The sequence below is a fragment of the Anser anser genome, assembly GCF_964211835.1.
Source record: "Anser anser genome assembly, chromosome: 2".
Taxonomy (NCBI): Eukaryota; Metazoa; Chordata; class Aves; order Anseriformes; family Anatidae; genus Anser; species Anser anser.
Genome location: NC_139721.1, coordinates 21897266 through 21920641, shown reverse-complemented (window position 1 = coordinate 21920641; position 23376 = coordinate 21897266). Strand labels below are relative to the sequence as shown.

The 23376-nt window shown below is 49.0% G+C and overlaps 1 protein-coding gene and 1 long non-coding RNA gene across 5 annotated transcripts in view; one reads left to right on the top strand and one right to left on the bottom strand.

Moving 5' to 3' along the window:
- Window positions 1–3218: 3218 nt before the first annotated feature.
- On the bottom strand, window positions 3219–19404 carry LOC310893515. The gene is made up of 5 exons (XR_014579048.1): window positions 19277–19404; window positions 10881–18523; window positions 6720–10301; window positions 6185–6402; window positions 3219–5721 (listed from the first exon to the last, which is right to left on the bottom strand). It is a non-coding gene; the product is annotated as an uncharacterized lncRNA (long non-coding RNA).
- GRHL2 (grainyhead like transcription factor 2) overlaps window positions 19148–23376 on the top strand; it is a 77729-nt gene continuing 73500 nt past the window's right edge. For 2 of the 4 annotated variants that reach the window (XM_083822609.1, XM_083822610.1), the window contains exon 1: window positions 19149–19421. In XM_083822609.1, the coding sequence (XP_083678735.1) occupies window positions 19402–19421 (20 nt within the window). In that variant the 5' untranslated portion in view covers window positions 19149–19401. Of the gene's footprint in view, window positions 19422–23376 lie in introns of all 4 variants that reach the window. The other 2 variants (XM_083822611.1, XM_083822608.1) reach the window with 2 other exon arrangements.

The following is a 23376-nucleotide window of genomic DNA, read 5'->3' as shown; positions in this document are numbered from 1 at the left end:
CACATTGCTCAGGAAGGCATTACTCCCTCATGTTGATCTTTCCCCAGCCTGAAGGAGAGACTGTGCTTCGGTGACTATCCAGGGGATGCTTCTCATCCTTCATAACCTTTGTTATCCCTGGCAGGGAAGGAATCCACAGAGCTGTGGTTTATTTTCCACAAAGCCTTGCCATCAATAGCTGGGCTGCAGTCAAACAATGCACTGTTTGCTTTGTCCCAACCAGTCTTGGGTGAGCCAAGTTCTGTATGTCAGGACTGAATCACTGGTGTTTTGTTAAATATAGATAGCTTTTTTTGTTTGTTTGTTTGTTTCTCTTTTTCTACTACAACTGCAAGAACACAATTAAGCCTATGTGAGCGTCACCCTATTCAATGAAATAGAACAATAAATGCTGCAGAAGACCCCGTACGGTACTCCCCAAGTGCCCTGAAGTCTTGATAACTCCAAAGTTAGGAGATGCCAACACAGAAGTTGCCCCAGCAAGTGGTCTGGAAGGGCTCACGAACCCCGCGGGGACTCCCCACCGAGCTGCACCCCCGGGCCCCCAACACGCTCCTTGCCCTGCTCCTCCTGGGGACCTCTCCCTGTAACTTGCTTCTCCCCTGCTAGGATGCCATCCTTTCTTTACCACCCAGAATATGTTAAAGCCAGTTTGCACCCTATTGTCCTTGTGCTAACACTGCCCTTCGGTTTTAATTGTTCTGTTTTCTTCCTGCTGGTTACCTCCTCGAGGAATCGCTCCTTGCAGCCTCTCCTCTCAGTGCACCTCCTCTGGCCGGAGAAGCCTTTTTGCAGCGGTACAGCAGTTATTCTACTTCTCCAGCTTCTTGTTGTCCCACCCAAAATGTCTAGTTCTACCATCTGAAATAGCATTCATGGTCTAGCTTACATCTGGGAAGTGACTTTCCTGCAGACACAGCTCCTGGTGGTGTATTTCCCTTTGGTAATGTTGAGACCTCTGGGCAATCCGGCTCCAGGGAAAGGTAGGAAACAGAGTTCATGTCTGTAAGTATGAGGACAGAATTGGACAAAGTATTGTATTTTTTATCTATTCTTACTGTCACATGCAGCAGAAACATTCTGGCTAAAAATTTCTTAATCTGTAAGCCTCAGACCAATAAATATTTCAGAAAGCTTCTAAACAGGTGAAGTCTGGAGAAGGACAGCTCAACCCTAGGTGTACGGCGTGGAGAGTTTTGTGTGTCCTTACCCAGGTAGCAGGGGGTGACACCTGTGGCAGTCAGACCTATGGTTGTGTGAAGCCACCTGCTGTACTCAGCCGCCCAGGAAAGCTCCTAAAGAGCTGCTGGGAGCACTGAACTGTTGGCAGCGTGCTGTGGGGAGGGAGAGGCCCGTACGCGCCCGGCATTGCCCCGTTCAGCTGTCACACGCCGGGCAGACTGAGAAGGACCGCAGAAACCAGCGACAGCCACTGCTTGTTGGGTTACGAGCCATGGGAGGGACCTCTCTGTGTTTGGTGACTCGGTACTATGGTGACAAAAGCTCCACAAACACTTCACGGAGCCGGGTCATGTGTTTTCTGTTCCTCCTGACGTAGCGTGGTGCTGCTGGCGAATGACCTGTGGCGGTGAATTCCTTTGGGTCGGTCCTTTTTCCACACTGCTCTTCTAGAATTTGCTTTCCTGGGGTGAGGGACTATTTAAAATGCCATTTATGATTCGCTTTATCTGGTGGATTCTTTATTGGTAGTTACCAGTGAACAAAAGAGCCCTCGTCATCTACTCCGGAGTCCCCATATTCACCCCAAAGTAGTGCCAGCCTTCTGTGCGGAACCCGAATAGCAGGTGGAGTCATCCTGCTTTTTAATTAGCAGTGGTCAGTCACTGTAAGCTTCGTTCACTGGTGGCACGATGCCCTTTCAAAACACTGTGCACTCCCAAAGGCACATTTACTCACTGTGACTGCACAGCTGCAGTGGGAAGGTGCCTCCCAGACCATCCCTTCCATAGCTTCATCCCTTCAGTGTCCATTTAGAAAAGCGTTTGGTACACTGGCTAGTCTTCCAGCCTTTCCAAATCCCTCATATCACGTTTGTTCCTGAGTCACCTTTCATTGACGCCACTCGAAATGTTTACAACGGCTCTGGCGGCCGTGCTGATATAGCAGAAAGCAGCAGCAACCGAATGGAAAGATTAAATCCCTCCTGCTCACAGAAAGCGTTTACGGAAGTGGAGGGTGAAGGAAAACTCTCTCAGAAGGCTGCTGCTGGTAGAGCTTTTCACTCCTCTTCTGCCATGACGAGGCAGCGTGATCACCACCATGAAGACCGTGATGAAAGTGTTGCTCCTGCGTGCGGCCGGGCAAAAGCAATGCCAGGAATGTAAGAAGCAGAGAGCACTGTTACACCGCTGGTGTAACTGGTCTGGAGAGCCCCGGGGCTCCAACACTGCATGCAGGTCCTGTCCTCCTATCTGATGGGGAGGTGATGGGAAACCTTACGAGGTTGAAACAGACACTGGGCTGTCTGGTCTGGAGAAGAGGGGGCCGAGAGGCGACCTCACAGCTCTCTGCAGCCTCCTGAGGAGGGGAAGCACAGAGCGAGGTGCCGGCCTCTGCTCCCTGGGAAGTGATGAGAGAGCAGGGGAGGTTGAGACTGGACATTAGGAGAAGTTTCTTTACCGTGGGGGTGGTCAAACACTGGGACAGACCTCCTAGGGAAGTGGTTGATGCCCCGTGCCTGCCAGTGTTCAAGAGGTATTTGGATGGTGCCCTTAATAACATGCTTTAACTTTTGGTTAGGCCTGAAGTGGTCAGGCAGTTGGACTTGATGATCTTTGGTAGGTCCCTCCCAACTTCTGTTCTATTTTAAAAACAAACAAACAAAAAAACATAACATAGTGGAGGTCAAAAGTGTACAGGAGTTCAAACGGTGGAGTTCAAACTCTTCACTTACGTTATTGCTATGTGCATACGTGGTTGGATGGTCTTTACTCCATACTCCTCTTTTGACATTGCCCCCTTCCCATCTCTGCCCAGGGAGGGGATTTCAGGGGCTGGGAGCAGAGCGGGGATGCCACCAGCTCTGCCCACTGGCAGGTCCCTGCGGCTTCTCCATCCAGCCCCACCACCGGGGTGGTGGCAAGGGCGAGGGAATGGGCCACAGGACAGCAGCGTTGGTCCACAGAGCACAGATGTCTCCATGCTCCTATGGTGGCTGCTTGTAGCCTGCTTGGAGCTTGTGAGGAGCAGTACAGACCTTGCTATAGGGTCAGCTAGTCATCAGGCTTAATGACCACATATTAGCCCATACACTGTTGAGCAAAGAGAGTCCCTCTTAATGAAGATCAGAGTAAATAACAGTGTACAAATAGTGTTTTATGGCTCAAAGTAATGCTGAGTCCTTTAAGATCAAGGAAAATCGCCTCTAATTGTGCTTGGACTTCTTCTTCCTCGAATGACATCAATCAGTAGACCAAGAATCAAGTCCTTTCAGCCAGGGAAGACATTTATAAATAAAAAATACATTATTTTTATTAAAAATAAAAAAAAAATACTTTGTCATTTTAGTGAAATAAGGTTACAGTGAATTACAGTGTGATATGAACAAATAGAGATTTACGAATAAATAGAGATTTATAATGACATATGTGTACATAACTAGCAGTACTTATCATCTGTTTCTCATGGTTAAGAAGATGGGACGCACTATTCTAAGTCTACAGGTGAAACTACAGAGAGCAGGAAAGAGGATGTGGCTTCTCCAGCCACACAATAGCTTGCTTGTCAAGCATGAAACATGCAAGTGAAAATGCACAAATGCAAAAAAGCCTGTTCACAAAGGGGAACAAAAATATGAAAACAAAATATGAAAAGAATCAGCAACTGATTTTGTTCCTAAAACAGAAGGTTACTTGCCGTGAGGAAGAAATATCAAACATTTTAAAAACACCTGCAAATTCCCTGACAGTCCACATAAGTTATCCCACGGGTTCCCTCTGGGGACTGGACTATCGGAGGGGCTGATGCAGGGTGCTGGCAGGAGCTGGGGACGGGGCTGTTTTTCACAAAGTGCTTTTATTCGATAAACTCATCAGCGCCTGGATTCATGCTAAGGGCAGAGCTGAGGGCTGAGCACACAAGTTGTTTAAGTGTTTCTAAGCCAACTGATGTATGGTTTCCCCATTTCACATTTATACCATGCCAAGTGGAACTTCTCAGGTCTGCTATAAGCCATTGTGCCAGTGCTGGGGAGCAGTGCACGAAACCCCTGCAGACCAATCCTTCGGCAGCACCTGAGCCATGCTGGACACCTGGTAGTGTAACTTTTAGACAGGCATGCACTTTTCCTCAAATCAACTCTACCCTATCTCATCTTTTCCCTCCTTTTTTATCTCCCATGACATTCTCATTTTTTGAGAAAGAATCAAAACTCTCCTCTCGATGGAAAAATAAAAGGGGGGAGGGGGGGGCAGCTGCTTCTCAGCCTTTTCCTCAGCTTGTCTTCTCTCCCGCTGTTTACTTTACTCCTTTACCTTGCAAACAGCTCACCGTCTTTGAGCCCGGGCTAAGCCCAGCCCTTTTGTGCCCTGCAGTCATCGCTGCATCTTTAGGGGAAAGCTGATTCCCAGGAATGCTGTGCATGCACATACCTATCTGGGCGCTGCACCCACACCTGCCCACCCGGTAACCCAGCGCCTGCTGGCCCTTGCAGCTGCATTCCAGCCAGCAGAGCTATTGCTCGCTAATTGTTACCTGTCAAGCGGGTAAACGAAGCTCTTGGGCCAAGTCCAAACAAGTATATATTTCCACAAAATCCTACACTCGCAAACCTTTCACCTCTTTGCAGCCCCACCGACGGTTTTCGCCGGGACTGATCTGAAAGCACGATGGATGGAAAAAAAAAAAAAGTGGCGTGTTTGGCTATTATTTGTTGTGACGAAGCTTTCCTGTACGTGTTGATACCTGCAGGAGAGCGGAGGATTACCAAAAAGGGGAGAGAGGAGCAGGCAGACCAATAAACACGGTGCAGCAAACATTTCCAAAATCACACGAGCTTCCCAACACTGCAGCAGCGCCGCGCCGATCCAAAATCGGTGTGGGGACGGTGAGGGATTAATCTGTAAAAACTCCGGAGGCTGGAAAAGTTAGCGTGCAAAGTAGCCCGGGGCCATGTGGGAGGGCTGGAAACTGGCATTTCCTGCTCATTTCGCCCAGTTCAGACTTGCTCCGCCGAGCGTGGCAGGATCAGCTCGTGTAGCGGGAGGCTCTCTGCACACAGGCAGAGGCAGCAGCCTGTTGCTGTCGCCCAGAGAGCCTGTAAAGATGGCAGGATTTAACTTCATCAGTTTTCCCTGGGGAAAAAAGGCTCAGACCAAGCTGCTCCACCACCACAAAGCTCTGTCCCCCTGGCTAATTTCGCAGAACAGACTTTCCCCTGCAGAAGCACTCACAGAAAGGCTGCTTGCTCTTACGGTAACATCTGAAATATTTTGTATGCTTCTACATCAAAATGCAAACATAAAAAGTGAATTCTGCCCCAAAAATACAGCTATAAATCACATTAAAAATTAAGTCCCAACTTTTCTGTGACCCTCCGTCCTACAAGGTTGGGCTGTAAGCTCTCTGTGCCCTGGGCCGTGGTCCCCACACATCCTCACGGCGCGTGGCACGACCCGAAGACACTTCTCCTTCAGTACCACGATTCAGTCTCACCACAGCTCATCCTGTGTCACGATGAGTCCCCCAGCTGTCAGAGACACCCTAATAAACAAAGAGGGGAGAGTGAATGGCACAAACCAGTTGTTTTTGGTCATAACAGAAACATGATCTCCCCAGCACGATGGTAATCTCTCTCCACAAGGGCTGTGGATAGCTTCCATGGTGAGCCTGATTTTGACCCGTCTCTCACCTCGGCTTTACCCCAGTTAAACCAGACTTCTGTGGATCTCCCAGGTGTCACCTCAGACTACAGGTGAATTTTATTTTGGAAGTGACCCAGTGAAAGCAGTTGTTAGACCACTGGAAAATTAATTGGGCTTTATTTATAACTCCCATTTATAAAGCTATATCAAAAAAAACCTTATTTGAAAAAGCATTTAAATATCTATTTTTCAGTTCAACAGAAGCTTCAGACTGAGGTTTCGCATATTTTTTTTTGGAACAGGTTAATGCTTTAAACTTATACATATATTACATATACATATATATTTTTTTTTTGACTGACCTGAGAACAGATGTACTTGCACAACTCAGTCCAGCACCTTCTCTAAATGGTGAGGGATTCACTCAGAAGGGATCCTGGCACTTAAGCAACCAGGTTTCATGGGGCTGAGCAGAGCTTTGGGCTCCTGCAGACCCAATGTGTCAGGCACAGATTCCTACAGGAATTAGAAACTCTTCTGCACTTTCTTCTCTGCAGTTCCTTCCTTCTTTTTCTTCTCTCTGTTGTAAAGAAAACAGTGTAAGAGATAGGATGTCCTGCAAGGTGATGAAAGAAGCAATGGTCTCCAGGAGGTTGCCAGGCCTTTCCAGACCTGCCTGTTGAGGACCGTGAGTGGCAGGTGGTGGAAGAGTTCACTAAGTTTCTTTATAGGAGGAACAAACACAAAAGAGAAGTCCCTGCCCTGGGGGAGAATCCTCTTAAGACTTCCCCCAAATGCTGCTCAAACAAATGGAGGCCCCTTTGCGAGCTCTGTTCAGCTGATTGATTTGGGATTCCCCTGTCTTTTCGACTCAGTGAGATTAAACAGAGGACTCACATGCTCCTAGCTCCTTGCCGGGCTCCAGCCTGGAGTATCTTTCAGCCCGCAGTGCTGTCACCGACTTCCCACTCTGCATCAGTCACCGCACGGACCAGCTTCCACTCGGTGTCTCAGTACTGCTGTCCAGTAGCACCTGAAACCATCACTAATGGTACCCATGGGTACTTTGCTTAAAAGGGAAGGTATTTTAAAAGATGGCTGATACGAAGCACGCCTGTTTAAAAGCGATTGTGTGAAAAGCTGTATTACTAATACCCTCTTAAAACCAGTTGGAAATAATGTGGCCAGAAAATGTTGATTTTCCATGTCTCTCTCATTCCCATTTTGACAAACATTTACTGAAGGTTTCAGGAATCTGTTGCTCCACATAGGCTGTTAAGATTCCTGTAGCACCTGGGTTTCTGGAGCCGCCCTGGCAGCTGGTTTTATCCCCGGCAGAGCTGGCTGTCTGGGGCTGTGGTGTCTATTCTCCTGACAGGATTTTTGAGGGGCGGCCAGAATAGCTCAAAGTTCGAGGTTTCTCTTTCAGGCCTGTTGAAGAACTACACCTGAAAGTTTGTTAACTTTTCCCAACCACGTAAGCGATCAAATAAGCTACTAGCTCTGCCTGCAAACCTTACCTCTTCCCGTATCATCACTTTTACAACAACATAGCTGCTATAAGAAGGACGTCCTCTTTGTAATCAGCTCTTACTGGGGATATCATGGGTGATTCAGCTTTTTCTCAGCAGCTGGAGAAGAGGGTTGGTTGTCTGGAGGGTTGAGGAAACCAGATGACAAATGCCCACCTGCTGATTGCCCAAAAAGCTGACTCCACAACCACCAGCTCACCCACCACAGGACACTGCCCATGAGCACAGGCTCCTTATTTTATCCCACTTCTGGCTCCAGCTTGCGCAAAACTGCATTACTCAGAGAGCTGGTAACATGGAAAGAAAGCTTTGGAGCTTCTCTAATGATCGCAATTGAAACTTGCTGGTATTGCTACTTGATGCCTTTGTGAGGTTTAATATTGGTTAATTTAATTGAGAGGGTGTGTAACAGTTTAAAGCTGTGTTTGCACTTGTTTCAGGTTTGAAAAACTAAACATGGGGACACGAAGAAAACATGTAACTCTTCAGAGTTACAAAACAGCCTTCTAAAATGAAAAAATATATGAGGGATTCCCACATATGAATGGAAAACAATTGGGCAAAATAGATGTGCTCCTAATTAAACAAGCCCTGATTAGTTCAGTGGTGTCAGTGATGCATCAATGACACCAGTTCCTACCATTTTGTATGTCTCTCTGTTTTCCAGATGCCAAGCTCTTGGATTCATATAACACGAGGGTATTAATTAAAAAATCTCTGATTCTTATACCAGCGAAAAGCTTGAGAAAGAAATACTGAGGCACTGACAGACAGATGAAATATTTTTTAAATGTCGTGGTTCTACAACACAATGCAAAGAAGGGGCTGCCGCTGCCTGTGTGCATTCACTTTGGAGTCTGGAGCAGGGTTTGAGGCTTAGGGCCTCTGGAGCGTGTTCTTTCATCTGCTGCAAACCTGACATGAAAGAGGCAGAAAGTAAGATAACAGGGTTTGTGCACTTGTTAAAAAGAGAAAAAAAAAAAAAAACAAAAAAAAACGAGCTCAGGTCTCAAATGCCTGTATGTTTGCTGTGGCTCAGGACGCAGCAAATGCTTCTGTGTGTGTTAGGAGAGCCTGCTACGGTGCTGACACGATTTGTATCTTTCCATCTCCACGCTGCCTGCTGCCCACAGCCCTGGCTTTAATGCTTGTATCAAGGGCAAGAATCGACTGCATGGGCCAAGGTGCTCGGTGTGAGACAGCTGGGAGGCATGCACGCAAGCTCCTAGCCGCTAATTAGCCACTAATCCCGTGCACCAAGGTTCCCACACACCATGAAGGCTTCCTTTGGTGACTTTTCAATTAGCATCATAACACCCCGAGCTTTGTGTATATTTATCTTTTCTTCCAATTGTCAGGGCCAGCCAACATAAATTAAACCAATTTAAGAGTATCTGCCTGTCTATTATTTGGCAGCTATTAGCCTAAATTGCCATAATCCTCTTCCCAGCTGAGAGTCAGACGCATTTAATGTTAACCTGGGTATGACTTTACTGGTATTCTTCCACGGAAAATGCAAGAATCAGGCAGGCACTGCTACAAAACTGGAATTCACTTCGGCACATGTAGGGGAAACGTGAGAAACTCCTGTCCTGGTATGTGATGTCTAGCAGGAGGAGACTGCATGGATAGGGGGGCAAGGCCTGCACCTCGATCTCAGGCTGGACGGGGGCTGTACACAGCAAATCTTAGGGGAATTTTAAGGGAGGAGCAGGCATGTGGCATGGGGAGAAGAGCCTGCAAAGAAATCCTTGTGTTCGACTCCTCTCCTAGAACTGGAGACCAGGGCCAGGGAGCCTGCTGCAGCCCTTGGCGTTACACAGGCTGCAGGATTCACCTGCAGGCCTGTGGGGCCTGATCCACAGCTCGCCAAAAATAAAGAGATGCTTAGAGGACTCCGTCTGCCACACAGTCAGGCCTGAACAAGCAGTATGTTTTGAGGGAGAAAATCACACTAGGCGCTTAGAGAGACCTAAAGTCAGAGGAGGCTACAGACCTACTGGGTGTATGACCACTCAGTGAAGTGCAGGCCAAGCAGTTCCTGGACACAAAGGCAATGAGTACGCATTTATGTACCCCAAAATCCCTTCCCTTCACACCGCCACCATCCATATGTGTTGGGTGATGAGGGCAAGCACACGGCCAGGTTGCCACCGGCTACTGCCGCATTGCTGCTGGAATTTTAACTGCTGTTTTGTCGCATGGAGGACATCCACCACCTCCCAGCCCACCAACCTGCACTCAGCGCAGCCAAGGGCTGCTGCTGGTGCAATTCCCTGCATTAACGGGAAATCTCTGAGCAGAGGCACTTCAAAGCTCTCTCCCCAGGCTCAAAAGGCTCTCTCCATTATAGTGCGATTGGTTGTTTACACTGGGGTAATTGATGTCTGTATAATTGGCCTTGTTTACACTGAAGATTTTCAGATATCCTTCGTCTCCCTTCCCCTCTCCCTGGAAGCTCTGGAACCCAGCAGGAGCAGCACAGAGGGGAAATCCCCCCTCCCTGCCCCACAGCTTGCCAGGCTGCGTTTGGAGGGCCAAAGCATCTAATTTAACCCCAGGCATCTGCTGTCTGCAGCTAACAGAATCTGAGCGCTAGCCAGCTGTGAAATCGCTTCCAAAGCAAAGAAGGGTGATGCAGTGCAAAGGACAACTTAGAATGACTGACATTTTTCATAGTACTGTCTGAAAACCAGACACAACACCTTCCATATGCACACCTCTTGAAGGAAAGTTGGCCATTTCACCTGTGGCTTAGAAAACACCTTCTTCATTGGATAGCTGCACTCTCAACAGACTTCCATGAATTCAGGAGGTTCACTGTGACTACCGTGATGCTGATGCTGTGAGGTTGTCTTGCACTTGCAGACATCCACCACTACTCCAGCTGCTGAAGGACGCTGAGAGGCTCATGAAACACGCTGCAGAGCTGCTGGTGATGCCGTCTCTGTGAAGCCAAGAGATTATCACGTGAGCCAGCCACGTGTGAGACTCCGGGAAAAGAACTGGGCCGGGCAAATGCTCTAATTAATTCCCCTTGCTTACACCTGGAAGGCTTTTATTCATCTCAAACAGAAAAGACTGCTTCTCGTGCACTTTCTCAATCGCTTTAACTCAAAACTAAAACTGACTTACTGCCAAAAGAGGTGGGCCTGCCCTACAACCCCCATCCCCTTCCTCGTGTTGTGTCCAGCACTCCCACAGTTTGGCAATGGAGTTTAATGGGGTCAAACCAGCCTGCTCACCTGCCTGAAAACTAGTTCTACTAAAACCAGAAACAAAACAGTTTTCTGGAAGAGGAAAGAGCAAGGCTGCTGCTGTGACACAAGAGGGCAGAAATGCATGACCTGGAGTAAGGAGGGAAAACTCTTCTGGGCAGCCACGTATTCTTCCAGTGGGCAAAGCCAACCCATGGTGACTCAAATGCTTTTATCTGTCAGGACCCTCACAAAAATGTGCTTTGTTCAACTTCACTGCAAGATGAAGGGTTGAAGTATGCTGTTATCAAGCCATTCTCACACCTCACCTCTCACAGACAAGGTCCCAGGAGAGCCAGGGTGATGGGACGTCCTGAAAAAGGCTGCTTTTCCCCAAGTTGCTGCCTGCTCATTGCAGTGACCTTGGGGCTATCAGGGAAATCCCCGCTAGGGGATTACTTCCTGCTCCACCGTGTTGTGGTGCCAAGCTCAGTGCTCACCACCTGCACTTCATACAGGAGACAAATAATACTGAGAAAGATTTTATCACGAGTTATAAAACGCTGGTGAGGATGGACTCCACTCGAGGAGTTCCAAGGCGAGAGCTGTCCTTGAAGCCAGCTACGACGCTGCATCATCAGTTGTCCTGCGTAAATACCGATGCCAGCTTAGAGTTATCAGTGCAATGTTTAACTACAACCTACGCTGCACAGGAGCTAAACCAATCGGCTCTGATAAGACAAGACGAAGGCACCTGGGTCTAAAATCCTACATTACAAACGTGGCTTGTCTATTTTGTGAGCACAATTCATTCGGAATTGTTCTCCCCCCTTAAACTCTACTGTCATCTCTGCAGGTGATTTAAGCTAAAATAGCGCAAGGCTAGACCAAGAAAGGCATCTTGCACTCGGGCACTGCCTCGGAGCCCACGGACGGCTGCGGTGCGGTGGCAGCTTTAAAGAGCAGTTAGTCATGACGGTGTTTCAGGGGCTAAGAATCTATAAGGCACTCAATGATCTGGTGCCAGTTTGTCAAAACATGCAACCCCTGCCTGTAGAGTTTAAAAATAAATGTATGCTCTACTGGGGAACTCACTGGTTTCAGTGGGAATGCAGGAGTACTTTCCAGGAGTCGGGCTGAAGCATTCAGCAAACTACTTGTCTGCTTCTGGCAGCAGCTGGAGATCTGGGCAAGGGGTAATAAATTCCTGGCTCTGCGGAGATTCCCCACATAACCTTTGGCAAGTCAGTTGCTCAAAAACCTCACGTATAAAACGGAGAGGTGCTGCACCTACCTCCGCGTGTCTGCCTTGCGCACCTCCTCTGAAACCTCCACAGGTCAGGAACTGACTCTGGCAGTGGGTACCTGGGCGGTGAGAGCTTGAGCAACTTCATGGTAGCAAAACAGTCTCTGCTCGGGGCTAGGGGACTGCAGGGTGTCAGTTTGGCTTCCCTCTTGTACAGGTTTCCTGAGCTTTTGTGTCCTCCTGCACCTCGTTCACTCTGGAATGAGCCAGCCAAGCTATAGGATTTCTTCGCCTCCCACCCCAGGCAGCTTAACCATGGTGTTAATTAGGAGTGATTTATACCCCTACGGATGGTAAAAGAGGGTTTATCTTCCCCCGAGAAGTCCTAGCACTCAGAGCGAAGTTTACAGTGAAATAAAGAGCAACACACATATCTCACCCCCACCCTACCCTGCAGGGCTATTGCTCATGTGTGGGAGCTGGAGAAAAAACGCAGTAAAGAAATGTAAATGTAAATGTGCCTGCTTTCCCCCTCACACCCAAACACTCCGTGTAAACAAACAGCCATCGCCAGGCACTCTGTTTTCTAGTCAAATAGAGGCAAGCAAATACTCAGCATCCCTGTGGCTGAAGCCACATAAAACTTCTTCACTGCCGAATACTTTCACTTTGCTTAGGAAGGAGCTAAGATTTCCACCGACTTGGGAAAAGGGAAAAGAAAGGAAAATGCAAAGAAAAACCACAGGTGTTGTAAATCAGTTTATTGTGCTGGAATAAAGGAAGCAAAATGTGCAGCGCAACTCCTGGTTACACACAGTGCCTAGGGCACGGCATGGCAAGAAGTTTCTGCATCCTGAATGAATTGAGAAAACACGGATGTTTTGTCTGATCCTTCTCTCAAACAAGGGGCTCAGAGAAACAAAGGTAAGGGTATAAAGCAGCACGCACCACAGCCACGGGACACGGCTGGAGGAGCTGGGACTACCTCGTAACTCTGATCTGCGCTAAAAAAAAAAAAAAAAAAACCAAAAAAATCAATACTGGATTGGGCAGTGCAATAATGCACACGGGTAACAGCGATACTGCAGAAGGAAAACGAGGTGCAAAGGAACTTGGAGCCAGCAGCCACGGAGACGCCCTGCGAGCCCGATTCCTGGGCCTGGCTGTGGCAGGACGAGGCAGGGCTGTCACCGCGTGTCCCGGGCTGTCAGCGACGTCCTCCCAGCAGCAGGGGAACAGCAAAAATCTACTTTCACAGCAGAGACTGAGCCGAGATAAAGCAGGCTTGTAGGCGCACGCAGGGCATGTGCACTGTATAAACACGGTATCGCTGAGATGGTGAGCCCGATAGGACGGGCCGAGTCCGCGGTTGCAGGGGAGCTAGAAATGGGGTCTTCCCCAAGCCCCGGACTAAACGGTCCTGAAGCTCCTGAGCACTGAAGAGCCAAGCCCAGGCAAAAGGAAAGGCCAAGGGTTATGTCAGCAAGCTCTGATTCTACATTGCCCCAAAAGGCTGATGGAGTGATGTTATATACGGCCTTTATATTTATGAACAAGGTCGGTTGGAGTGCTTTCTTCTGAAGTACTCCTCCATTTCAAAAGGGAACAACAACAAATACTAGAAAGAGACACCGCTACACCTGCCTGTAAAGGCACTAAGACGGGGCTGACAAAGCTTAAACAGAAGCGCAGAGACACACGGTCTCGTGACCTTTCCACAGAACAAGGCACAGCAGAGATCTCTTGGCTCCGACACTGGTTCCTTTTGTGCCACCAGACAATTCCCTTTATCCTCTGCCCTTCAAGTAGAATAACATTTGCCTGCTCCTGAGGGCAGCCACAAGGATAACTGAGCAACTGCCTTGGGGCTATCAGCCCCTCCTCCTCCTCAGCAAGCCCTGAAAGCAGCTTTTTTCCATTTGCTGTGATTCCTTAAGTGCCGGGATATTTGATTACAGCATTGACTTATTTGGAGGAAGAAAACGCATCGATTCTGCGTGAATCCGAAGCTTTGTTGCCCAGCTCCTACTGCTCCGATTGAAAAGTGTTTCGGTGGATTCTCCGGACTGAATTTACTCGAGTGTGGGAAAAGCAAACAATCAGTTGTTTATATGCCATCCTTCACCGTGTGCCTGCTGGAACACTTGCACCTATTTTAAGACATGGTGTCAGAGCAAAAAGAGACTTCATCGCTTTTAGAATGCTGCTTCTTTCGGTGCGCTGTCAGACCTGTGGAGCTTCTGCATTTTTTTTAAACTCTCAGCTGATGCAGAGACATATGAAGCTCCCAGGGAAGTGATCAACATGTGAAAACCTATTTCGGATTCCTTTCGAGTGATGCTCGGTAAATCATAATGATTCAAGAACTGACTGATGAGAGCTGAGAGCGGGAGCCTCAGTGGCCAAGGCATTCTCTTCCATTCCCGGTCCCCACTGAGAGCCCTCCAGTCCCAGTCCACCGCCCACTGCAGACCCTACAACTTTAATTTGGGGAAAAAAAAATATGTTGGTTTAGAAACTACTACTACTGAGGACTAAAAACAAACAAACAAAAAAAACAACAAAAAACGCAACAAATGAGTGTCCCAGTAATTAAACAAAATGATATATAGGTATTAAAACAAATTTCTTCTGAAATTCTATTCACAACCTAAGTGAACTAGCATTATCTCACCTCTACTCCAAAATAGCTGAATTTAAGGATTACTCAAAATGTGCCCATGGATTTGCAGATTTGTTCTATGATGCTGCAAAGGTGTTGCTGCTTAACAGGGGATGCTGGACAAACCCTCGGAGAGATGCACTCTTAACAGAGAGATCAGGTTATTTAGGTTCTCCAGCTCTGGCCCGTAATGACATCACACAACTTTGATTTCAGTTTAATTAAGGTATTTCCAGAGTCCCAGATCCCACAGTACATTAAGTTGTCTTTCACAGATGCTTTCTTATTCTTTTTCACACTACACTTTTTCACTAAAAGCAAAATTACAGTCATTAGGTGACCTAACTGTATTTTCCCCTTGTTTCAAAATGCTTGGGTGAATCACTAAAAAAATACTATCAGAGAGATCAAAGCATCTGCAGAAAAGTTATCCGTGTGTATTAAATTCTACTGAATCGGTTCCAAAACTGTGAGTAATCTTTATGAAATGGATTGGTACTTTAACATCTATTAATCAAGTATGAGCCTAATATTCCAATCAAGTGTCAGACTTAGCTGCCTTCTTAGCTGTCTCAGTGTCTCAATCCCAAAAGGATTGCCAGGCTCTGAGCTATTTGCATCACTAAAAGTGATTTTTCCTCTTTTAAGTTGAAACCACATCACCTAAGATCGGAGCTGCAGATATAATGGATATTAACGTTACAACTCTGACATCTTTCAGAATCACGAACTCTACACTCATAATGAGCAAACCAAAAATAAATAACCCCCACCCTTTTTTCTTACAGGTTTCCACGTTGCTTTGAGGGCTCTGAAAGAAATGCAAATCGGCATTTCAAATAGAAAATGCCACAAAAAAAAAAAAAGCTCCACGCCCTGCCTTGTGGCCAGGAAATGCTTGATATTCCACGGTCCTCTGTGCTGCTGAAGCGCTGCTGCCACGCGCCATGTGGAGGGAGGCATCTGGAAACTCCAGGTTGCTCCAGGGATCCCAGCTGACCTGTGCGGGGAGCACAACTGGCAGTTTCCTGGCAGCACGTACTCGCCACTGATCACAGTATCCTGATAGCACTTTCATAGTTTTATTGTGAAACATTAAAAGCGAACTGTTATTAGGATCTTGGTTACTTGGTAGTGCTTTCTTAAAAGTTAATAGTGTAACGTAATTCATTATTAGAGCATAGCAGCAATCCATTTGGGGTCCAGGAGGGCTAAAATCCATTTATTTTGATGTATGTGATGGCTTTATTGAAGTCAGCTGAAGATCAAGGTCTGTGCAAATCCCAATAAATATAGTTTCACACAGAAGACGACTACAAAGGAAAGGCTATGGGAAGGACTAACAGTAAACGTATCACAGAATTCGTAGGTAGGTGGTTGTCTTTGAACTTACTGTGCCAGAGTGCATTTTGTATCAACAGCCATCAGCGACACAGAAATATATAAATAAAAATATGTGGTAATCGTTGGCTACTGAAACCCCTTGTTTTCAAACATCTCAGCTCTCACCAAACTACTTTACAGCACTGTTTTGACATAAACACCTCCCTAACGTCTTCTATCGCAGAGACTTTTAATAGTTTTCTGAAAGATATTTCAGTTGCTTCGTGCAATTAGTAAGCCTAGTTAAGCCTTATTTGTACACTCCATTTCCTTTGCCCGGTGCTGGCAAGTCCAAACAACGTTGATGCTACGGAGCAAATAATGTAAACATGAGGTAAAGCTGCAGACAGTTGGATTCTACACTGAATCCTTAGAACAACGCCACAAAAAACCTAGCAGTTGCTATGCAAAGAAGCAAACAGTATGAAAACCAGCAATCTACTATTTTAGGTTGTTCCTGTACACTCCAAAGATGGATCCCCTATATGTTCAATAATGCATTGCACGACCGCTTTATTTTTGCTCTACGCAGCCTTTATTCTATGGGAAGCAAGACTGGTCTGGCCAGAAATAACATTAGACGATTTTTCAGTGACTAACAGATTAGTTTATAATAATCTTGTAACTCGTGAAGAATGAGCACCGGGCTGGATTAGGCAGGACTTGTTTGACCTGCTCGGCTAGAGGTGGACTCTGGCGCTCACAATTTGATTCCAGTCTGCAGCCTGAAGCACAAGGCTCGCCCAGAAAATGATGAGCCCAATGCCTGCAACCTGGTTAAAATAATTTTCAGGGTCCATTTTTCCATCTAAGCAAGTCCCAACTAAATAACAGTTGTCATCTCCAACAGCCTCAGCCAAGCGTTGCTTGCTGCATTTTCCACTCTGTCCCTACCTTTGACCTTGGAACACTTCTGCAGGTGGTGAGCAGCAGAGCTCAGCCTCCCGACTACCTCGTTCTGCGAGAAATTCTCCTGAGGGAGGGCTGCTAAAGACGGTTTTGTAGTTGACCCAGTACTAGAACAACAAACTCTATTTCAGTTTGAGTTACAGTCTGGGTTTGGTCCAAGACGGCAGATAGCATCAAATGCCGTTTTCTTTCCTGTAAAATCACACATCAGCAGCATTTCTACCTGGGGAGGTTGGTATTTTCAAAAGTGCTCATCACTGATCTTCCCCCCATTTTTGCTATACATTTCATACAGGAAAAAAATAATAAAAATAATCCACTTCCAAATGCTTCTCATAGTTAAAACATTAAAAAAGAGAAAGCGGATACCTGAGTTGGGGTTAATCCTATTGACAGTGCTCAAATAGGTAACCTTTTCAGGCTTCTTTCAGCATAACAAATATTTGTGAAAGAAATGTTATCATTTCTGCACTTAGCAGGGAGGTTTCATTAACTTAAACTGTTACAGCATTCCCCCTGCTTCTCTAGGGCAACTCTCAGTATCTCACACTGATGTGCCTGAGAGGCTCAACTTGTTTTAAGACTACGTAGTAATTCTGTATTCAGAACAACTGCTTTATTTGTAATGAATAAATTACTCTGTTTCTCTTCTTTGTTTTATGAAGCCTCACGGCTTCCCCAAAATGTGTTATACAAAGCAATTTATGCAAGCATTGTTATGAATAACGGCCTACAGACCGAAAAGTTTAAAACCAGTATTTGCTATTCAAAATTCAGGCCACATTAGCAACTTTTGATTGGATCCACAGATTGCATGATAATGTTTCTTTCCGGTGACTGATGAACGGAGGAAGAGAAAGGCTAACTAATATCTTGTGCTCAATCAAAGTGTCATTAATCTAGCTGAAGTATTTTTCTAATTCTGTTTAGTTAAAAATACGATGGAAACCTTCACGGAGCTACGCTTAAGCTGACTTAAACTGATCTCTTCTGAACTGGCTTAATTTGGTTATTTACTGTGAATACAGATAAGGCCGGAGATACAGTAACAGTTATTTGTGCCTGATTGTGATCCTGTAACATCAAAGACTTCAGAGAGTCAAGCTTGATTTCAGCTGCAGCAGTAGGTGACAGAAGATCAGGGCCCTAGAATGCAATACTGCATGGTTAGAGACACACATGCAGAACTACAGATTTGGTTATACAGATACTCACTGCTGTGAATATCCCTCCTAGTACATTCCCATCAGGTGAAATCAAAGGTAGAAAATATTCCTCTTAGGACAATATAAATCGCATGGCTTTGCATCATTCAGCAAGTTAACTTTGTTGTGAATATATTGGTCTACTTTCTCTATACACAGCAGAGATAAAGTTGGTATGCCTAGGATACGAAGGTGTCTCAAGGAACAAATGGGGTTAAGTATGGTAGCAGGAAGAATGAGTAGGGTCCTGACCTTCCTCCAGTGGAGGAATGGAGACTGAGAGCAGGTGAGAGCAGATGGGAGTCTCTCTGCTACCTTTCTACTCCCTCTTCTCTAAGTGACCCCTTGGGTTCGAGGCCCTCATCCTCTCCTTTCCCCAGCGGGTGAAAGCTGCTGCCTGCACACCCTGGTCCTAGGGCAGCACCGAGCCCTCCAGGAAAGGTGCACAGGAGGGTGGGTGACTGTCAGTTTGATGGCTAGGTCCTCTCCAACCACTTCTCCACTGTGCGGAACACCTCGTTCTGGCTTTCCTCTTCTCTCCAGGCTGACTTTCCTCTTCTCTGCAGGCTGACAAAGCAGACCCCTCAAGTCCCGCGGCCCCCAGCTCTCCGATCCTCACAGCACCGCTCCCCTCCACAACGCACCCTCCGCGCTCCCACGCCCCCCAACATCCAACTCAGCCGGCCCCAACCTAAGCTCCACGTCCAAAAAAAAAAAAAAGAAAACCAAATAAACAAAAACCCAACACCGAGCCGTCCCCCGACGGCGGGGAGGCGCTGCGAGCCCCAGCGCCGCGTGAGGCGGCGGGGCGGGGGCGGCTGCCTCGTGAGGGAGCCTCGTGAGGGAGCCCCGACGGCCGCCTCGCCCCTCCGACGGCCTGCCTCCCTCCCGCCCGCCGCCTCAGCGCCGCCATCTTCCCTCCCTCTCCCCTCAGCGGCTGCCCGGCGGCGCGAGGCGCGCTACCTGGCGCGCGGCGGCACCTTTACCTGTGCGCGCCTCCGCCAATGGCAGCGCACCTGCCCGGCCGCCCCGCCCAATCAGCTCGCGGCTCGCCTCCCCGGCCCCGCGCCTTTAGCCCCGCAGCCCGGCGCCGCTCGGCCAAGTTACCTGCGCGCGCCCGGCCCGGCCGCTCGCCACCTGCGCGGGGGAGGCGGTGGCGGCGGGCGGGGGGGGGGGCGGAGGTGGAGGGGAGGGGGGGGGGCGCGCTCCTCCGGTCCTGCCTCGGCTGCCAGCCCAGCCCAGCCGGGCCGAGCCGGGCCAGGCTAAAGGGGGGGGAGCAAAGCAACCTGAAAAGAAAAAAAAAAAAAAAAGCAGAATTACCAGTAGCTCTGGTTCTGCCGTCCCGGTGCGTTCACACGCCGCACACGCCTTTACCTGCACAGACCTGAAAGTCCAGTTCCACCGGGGAGACCGAGGAAAAGGGGAGCGAGTTCATTGGATCAAACATGTCACAAGAGACGGACAAGTAAGTGATGGCAGCAGGCACGCTGCGCCCCGCCGCTCGCCGCGGCCGCCCCGTGCCCTCCTGCCCCGCCGCAGGCACGGGCCGGCAGCGAGCCGCGGCCGGCTGCCCCCCCCCCCCCCCCCCCCCCCCCCGGGGCGGCCCTTCGGGCTTTATTCCTTTACTTCTTGTACTTTTTTTTTCCACTTTTTGGGCTTCCCCACCGCCCGCCTCGAGCTGCGAGCGCCCCCCCGGGCCGCCCCGACGGCGTGGGGAAGGCCCCGCGGCCCTGCTTCGCCGCGACCTTCCTCCTCCTCCTCCTCGTCGTCCTCCTCCTCCTCCTCTTCCTCCTCTTCTTCTCCTTCCTCCCGTCGGGGCTACCAAAAAGCGCCGAGCCCGGCACACGGCGACACGGAGCTACGGGCAGCCGCCTCCTTCCCCCGGCCGCCCTCGGGTTCGTGCAGCGCTCGGTGCGGAAAATCCCCAAATTCACTTTTTTTTCCCCATATATATATATATATATATATTTTTTTTTCACGCCCCGTTGGGGTGGCGGGGGGAAGGCAGCGTCCAGGGAGGCGGCCTGGCAGCAGGCGCAGGAATGCGGCCGCAGCCCGCCCGGCGGGGCCGCCAGGGCCATTTTGGGTGCCCGGGCTGCGGGGCGGCAGCGGGGCGAGGAAGATGGAGGGCGGGCTGCGGGAGGGCAGGCTGCGGGGGGACGGCGGGGCTGGCCGCTCCGTGCAGCCCCCCGAGCCGGGGAGGCGGCCTCCCCCCTCTGCCGGGCCGGGAGCCGGCTCCCGTGTGCTCCCCAAAGGCCTTTGTGGAGAAGGAGGTGGAGAGGAGGAGCCTGCCCTGCCGCCTGGGATGGTGACCTGGGAGAAGGACAGAGAGGCTTGGTGACAACCCGCCTGTCAAGAAGGAGGTTATCTGGCAAGAGAAAATGCCAGGGTTGAGTGTCCTGGTAGGGGCACTCCGTGAAGATTCTCCACGAAGGGAGGAGAATCTTTTGGAGGAGAAAGATTTAAAAAAATAAATATGACTCCTGGCCTTCCCAAAGCTCATCCGACAGTGGTAGCTACTAATGTGAAATAAAAGTGATTGTGGTAGGAGTTGAGCTCCCAACGCTCACTTTGTTCCCATCTTTGTGGCAATGGGAACAGGAACCAGTGCCACGGGAGGCCCGATAAGTGCCGTCCGTGAAATTAAGGCGATTGTGGCAGGAGCTGAGCTCCCAGCCCTCGCTTTGTTCCCATCTCTGTGGGAATGGGCACCAGTGCCTCAGGAGGCCCGATAAGCGCCATCGGCCCGTGATTTAAGCGCGAGGAAGGGAATGAGGAGAGAGCCCCGAGGGATGCTGGCGAGGCGGGGAGGAGCAGCCGAAAGAGCGGTCATTGAGCTGGGAGGGGAGCCAGGTTAACTCTGAAAGACCCGAGGGGCAAGCAGCCCTCAATGAGCGCATCCAAAAGCTATGCCAGAAGGAGAAAGGGGCCCGTGAGGTGCTCCCCGGCCAGGCGTGCCTGCCCCATGGCTCATAAGGGCCACGGCACACCAAGCACAGTTACTGGGAGCGAGAGGGGAATTTGGGGGGGAAGCGAGCAACTTTGTACCGCGGCCAGCTTTGAAGTAGAAAAATAGCGCAGCTGGAAACCTATCTTCTACGTAAGACTATAAGAACTTGGGCAAAAGTTCTTCTCCTCTGGGTTTTGGATGCTTCTAAGCCACGGGACCATCCTTCCTTTCACCGTTTGGCATAGGGGTAAGCTGCAGAGACCGGGGAATTGATGCCCTTTGTCCCTGCTCTGTGTGGTGCTGCTGGTGTTACCACCGAGGGAGAAGAGAGCACTGCAGAGCACGTAGTGCCCTCAAGTAGTAGTAATTCCCCTGCTGCAGGTACGCCTGTGATCCGCTTCTGGTCGGAGGTGTTTAGAAAATCCAGAGGGGGTAGGTAAGAGTTTGAAAAGGAAGTCAAAAGTAAATCCCCTGGGCTCTGTATACGCAAGTGTAATGTGAGAAGACAAATACATTTGTTTTCAGAAAAGATGGAATGAGAAATTAGACGAGGGGGTTGCATGGGAAGGCTTTTTTTTTTTAAGGCTCTAATTATATCCAATGAAAACCTAATCTGAGGAGCACAAAATTATTCTCCCCCACGTGGTCTTCCTTTTACTTAAAAACAAACCTTCCCTACAGGCAGGACTGGGTAGGGAAGCTCATTATTTTCGAGGTCAGTTAATTTGTCAGTGTCATTGGACATGTTTTTGAGGGACTTGTGCTAGCAAAGTGCTGATGCAGACAAGTAAGCAGCAGGGGGGGTGTTGGAAGCACGGAGGGGCTGCTTTGGGTGCTACCTGCACCATCACCTTTAAGCGAGGAAGGTGGCCGGTGAGGTGAAAATGCTAAAGATCAAGTCCTTTGATTCTTATGCTAAGTGAGGAGCTTGGAAGGGGAGATTATCCCTAAGACACTGTGCATATCTCCCTGTCTTTGCCTTTAGTTTTTATGCTTAAGTTGGGTCTTGCCTGCTTTCTTCCCCGAGCTCCTATCAGCCAGAAGAGATAAGACATGATTTCACATGCATTTTTCAGAGGTAGTACCGACCTCAGCAGGCCGTGGCCACTTGTTCCTGCCTCCCTTCCACCCCCTCGGTTGTGTCAATAGAGCTGTTTGGAGAACTGGGTAAGAGGAGTGTGGGGCTGAGCGTAGCCTGGCCTCCCCTTGGAGGTTATTTTTGGCATCCATTTTTCCTCAGTCTGGGTTCATCACGCCATCCAAAGACGTAGGCCGGAAAGCTGCTCTTACTGTAGTCTATAGAAATAATTTATCACCGCACAACTCCAGATTCGTGGCTAGTAAAGCTAATTGGTGACCTCAATACTTGTGAGTCTTAACGAGGCGGTAGAGGTTGCCACCAGCCCCATGAAGGAGGAGCAGCAACTGTACCACCACCGCGGCCTGCCTCCTGGGACGTGACACAACTGTCCCCACACTCCCGCTGTTGTGTAAGTCACGAGTCCCACACGGGCTGGGGCTGAAGTTGTGCGAGGAATGGGCCCGGTGGCAGGCCCGAGCTGATGCCCGTGGCTCTGGCCGGCCAGCAGCGTGACGGGGAGCTCCGGCTCGGCCGGGCAGGCTCCAGCCACCTCTGTACGCACGAGAGCGGCTGAGGACACCGGGCAGACGGGGCTGGGGCATGCCCAGGCTGACCACATTAAGGAGGGCACCCAGCACGTCCGTGTGGGTAAATAACTGAGGGGAGAGCAAGCCTGGATGTGGGAATGGGTTCAGACCTGCTCCTGTGTGTCAGCGGAGGCATGTTCCCATCCAGCTTGCTTGTGGCTGAAGTCCATCTTGGACTCTTCACGGGGTAATTTGGCCCTGGTTTCGCATTTCTTCCTGAATGTGTACGTGTAGTTGCTGCCTTCATAAGATTTAGCTTAAGCGTCCAGTACAGTAACAGCAAAAGGGCATTTATGGTTTACAGTGTGATTCTGTGAATTATACTTAATTCTTTCTTTGAGGGCTAAACCTGTTCCCACCAACTGATGGGGAATGGCAATTAGGTTGCAGACTGCTCTGCTATTTATTTATTTTTCCACTGCTGAGGGTCTGGATAGACAGTCCATTGAGATGAGTTTTCCAGTGTTACACATCCAGGAATGAATGGAGCAACGGGAATTAGAGGTGTTTAGTGCTTGCACTTTTCAGATGTCAAACTTTCTCCAGAAAAAATGTCCATATTCCCCAGAAAATGTCCATCTCTGTACAAGGGAAGTGGAAAGTCAACTTGCAGAACCTCACAGAACTTGCAACAGCAAGCTTAACTGAGTGGAGTAAGGGTATGAAATGGTTACGTCTTGCTGTAACACCGGTGTGTCTCTAGTGGTGAGGCCAGACCGAAGATCAAAGCAGAGCAGGAGGGAGGGTTTTTTCCCAGGTCACTTACCTGCTTGCAGTGATCACGTAACCTCCTCCTTGTGAA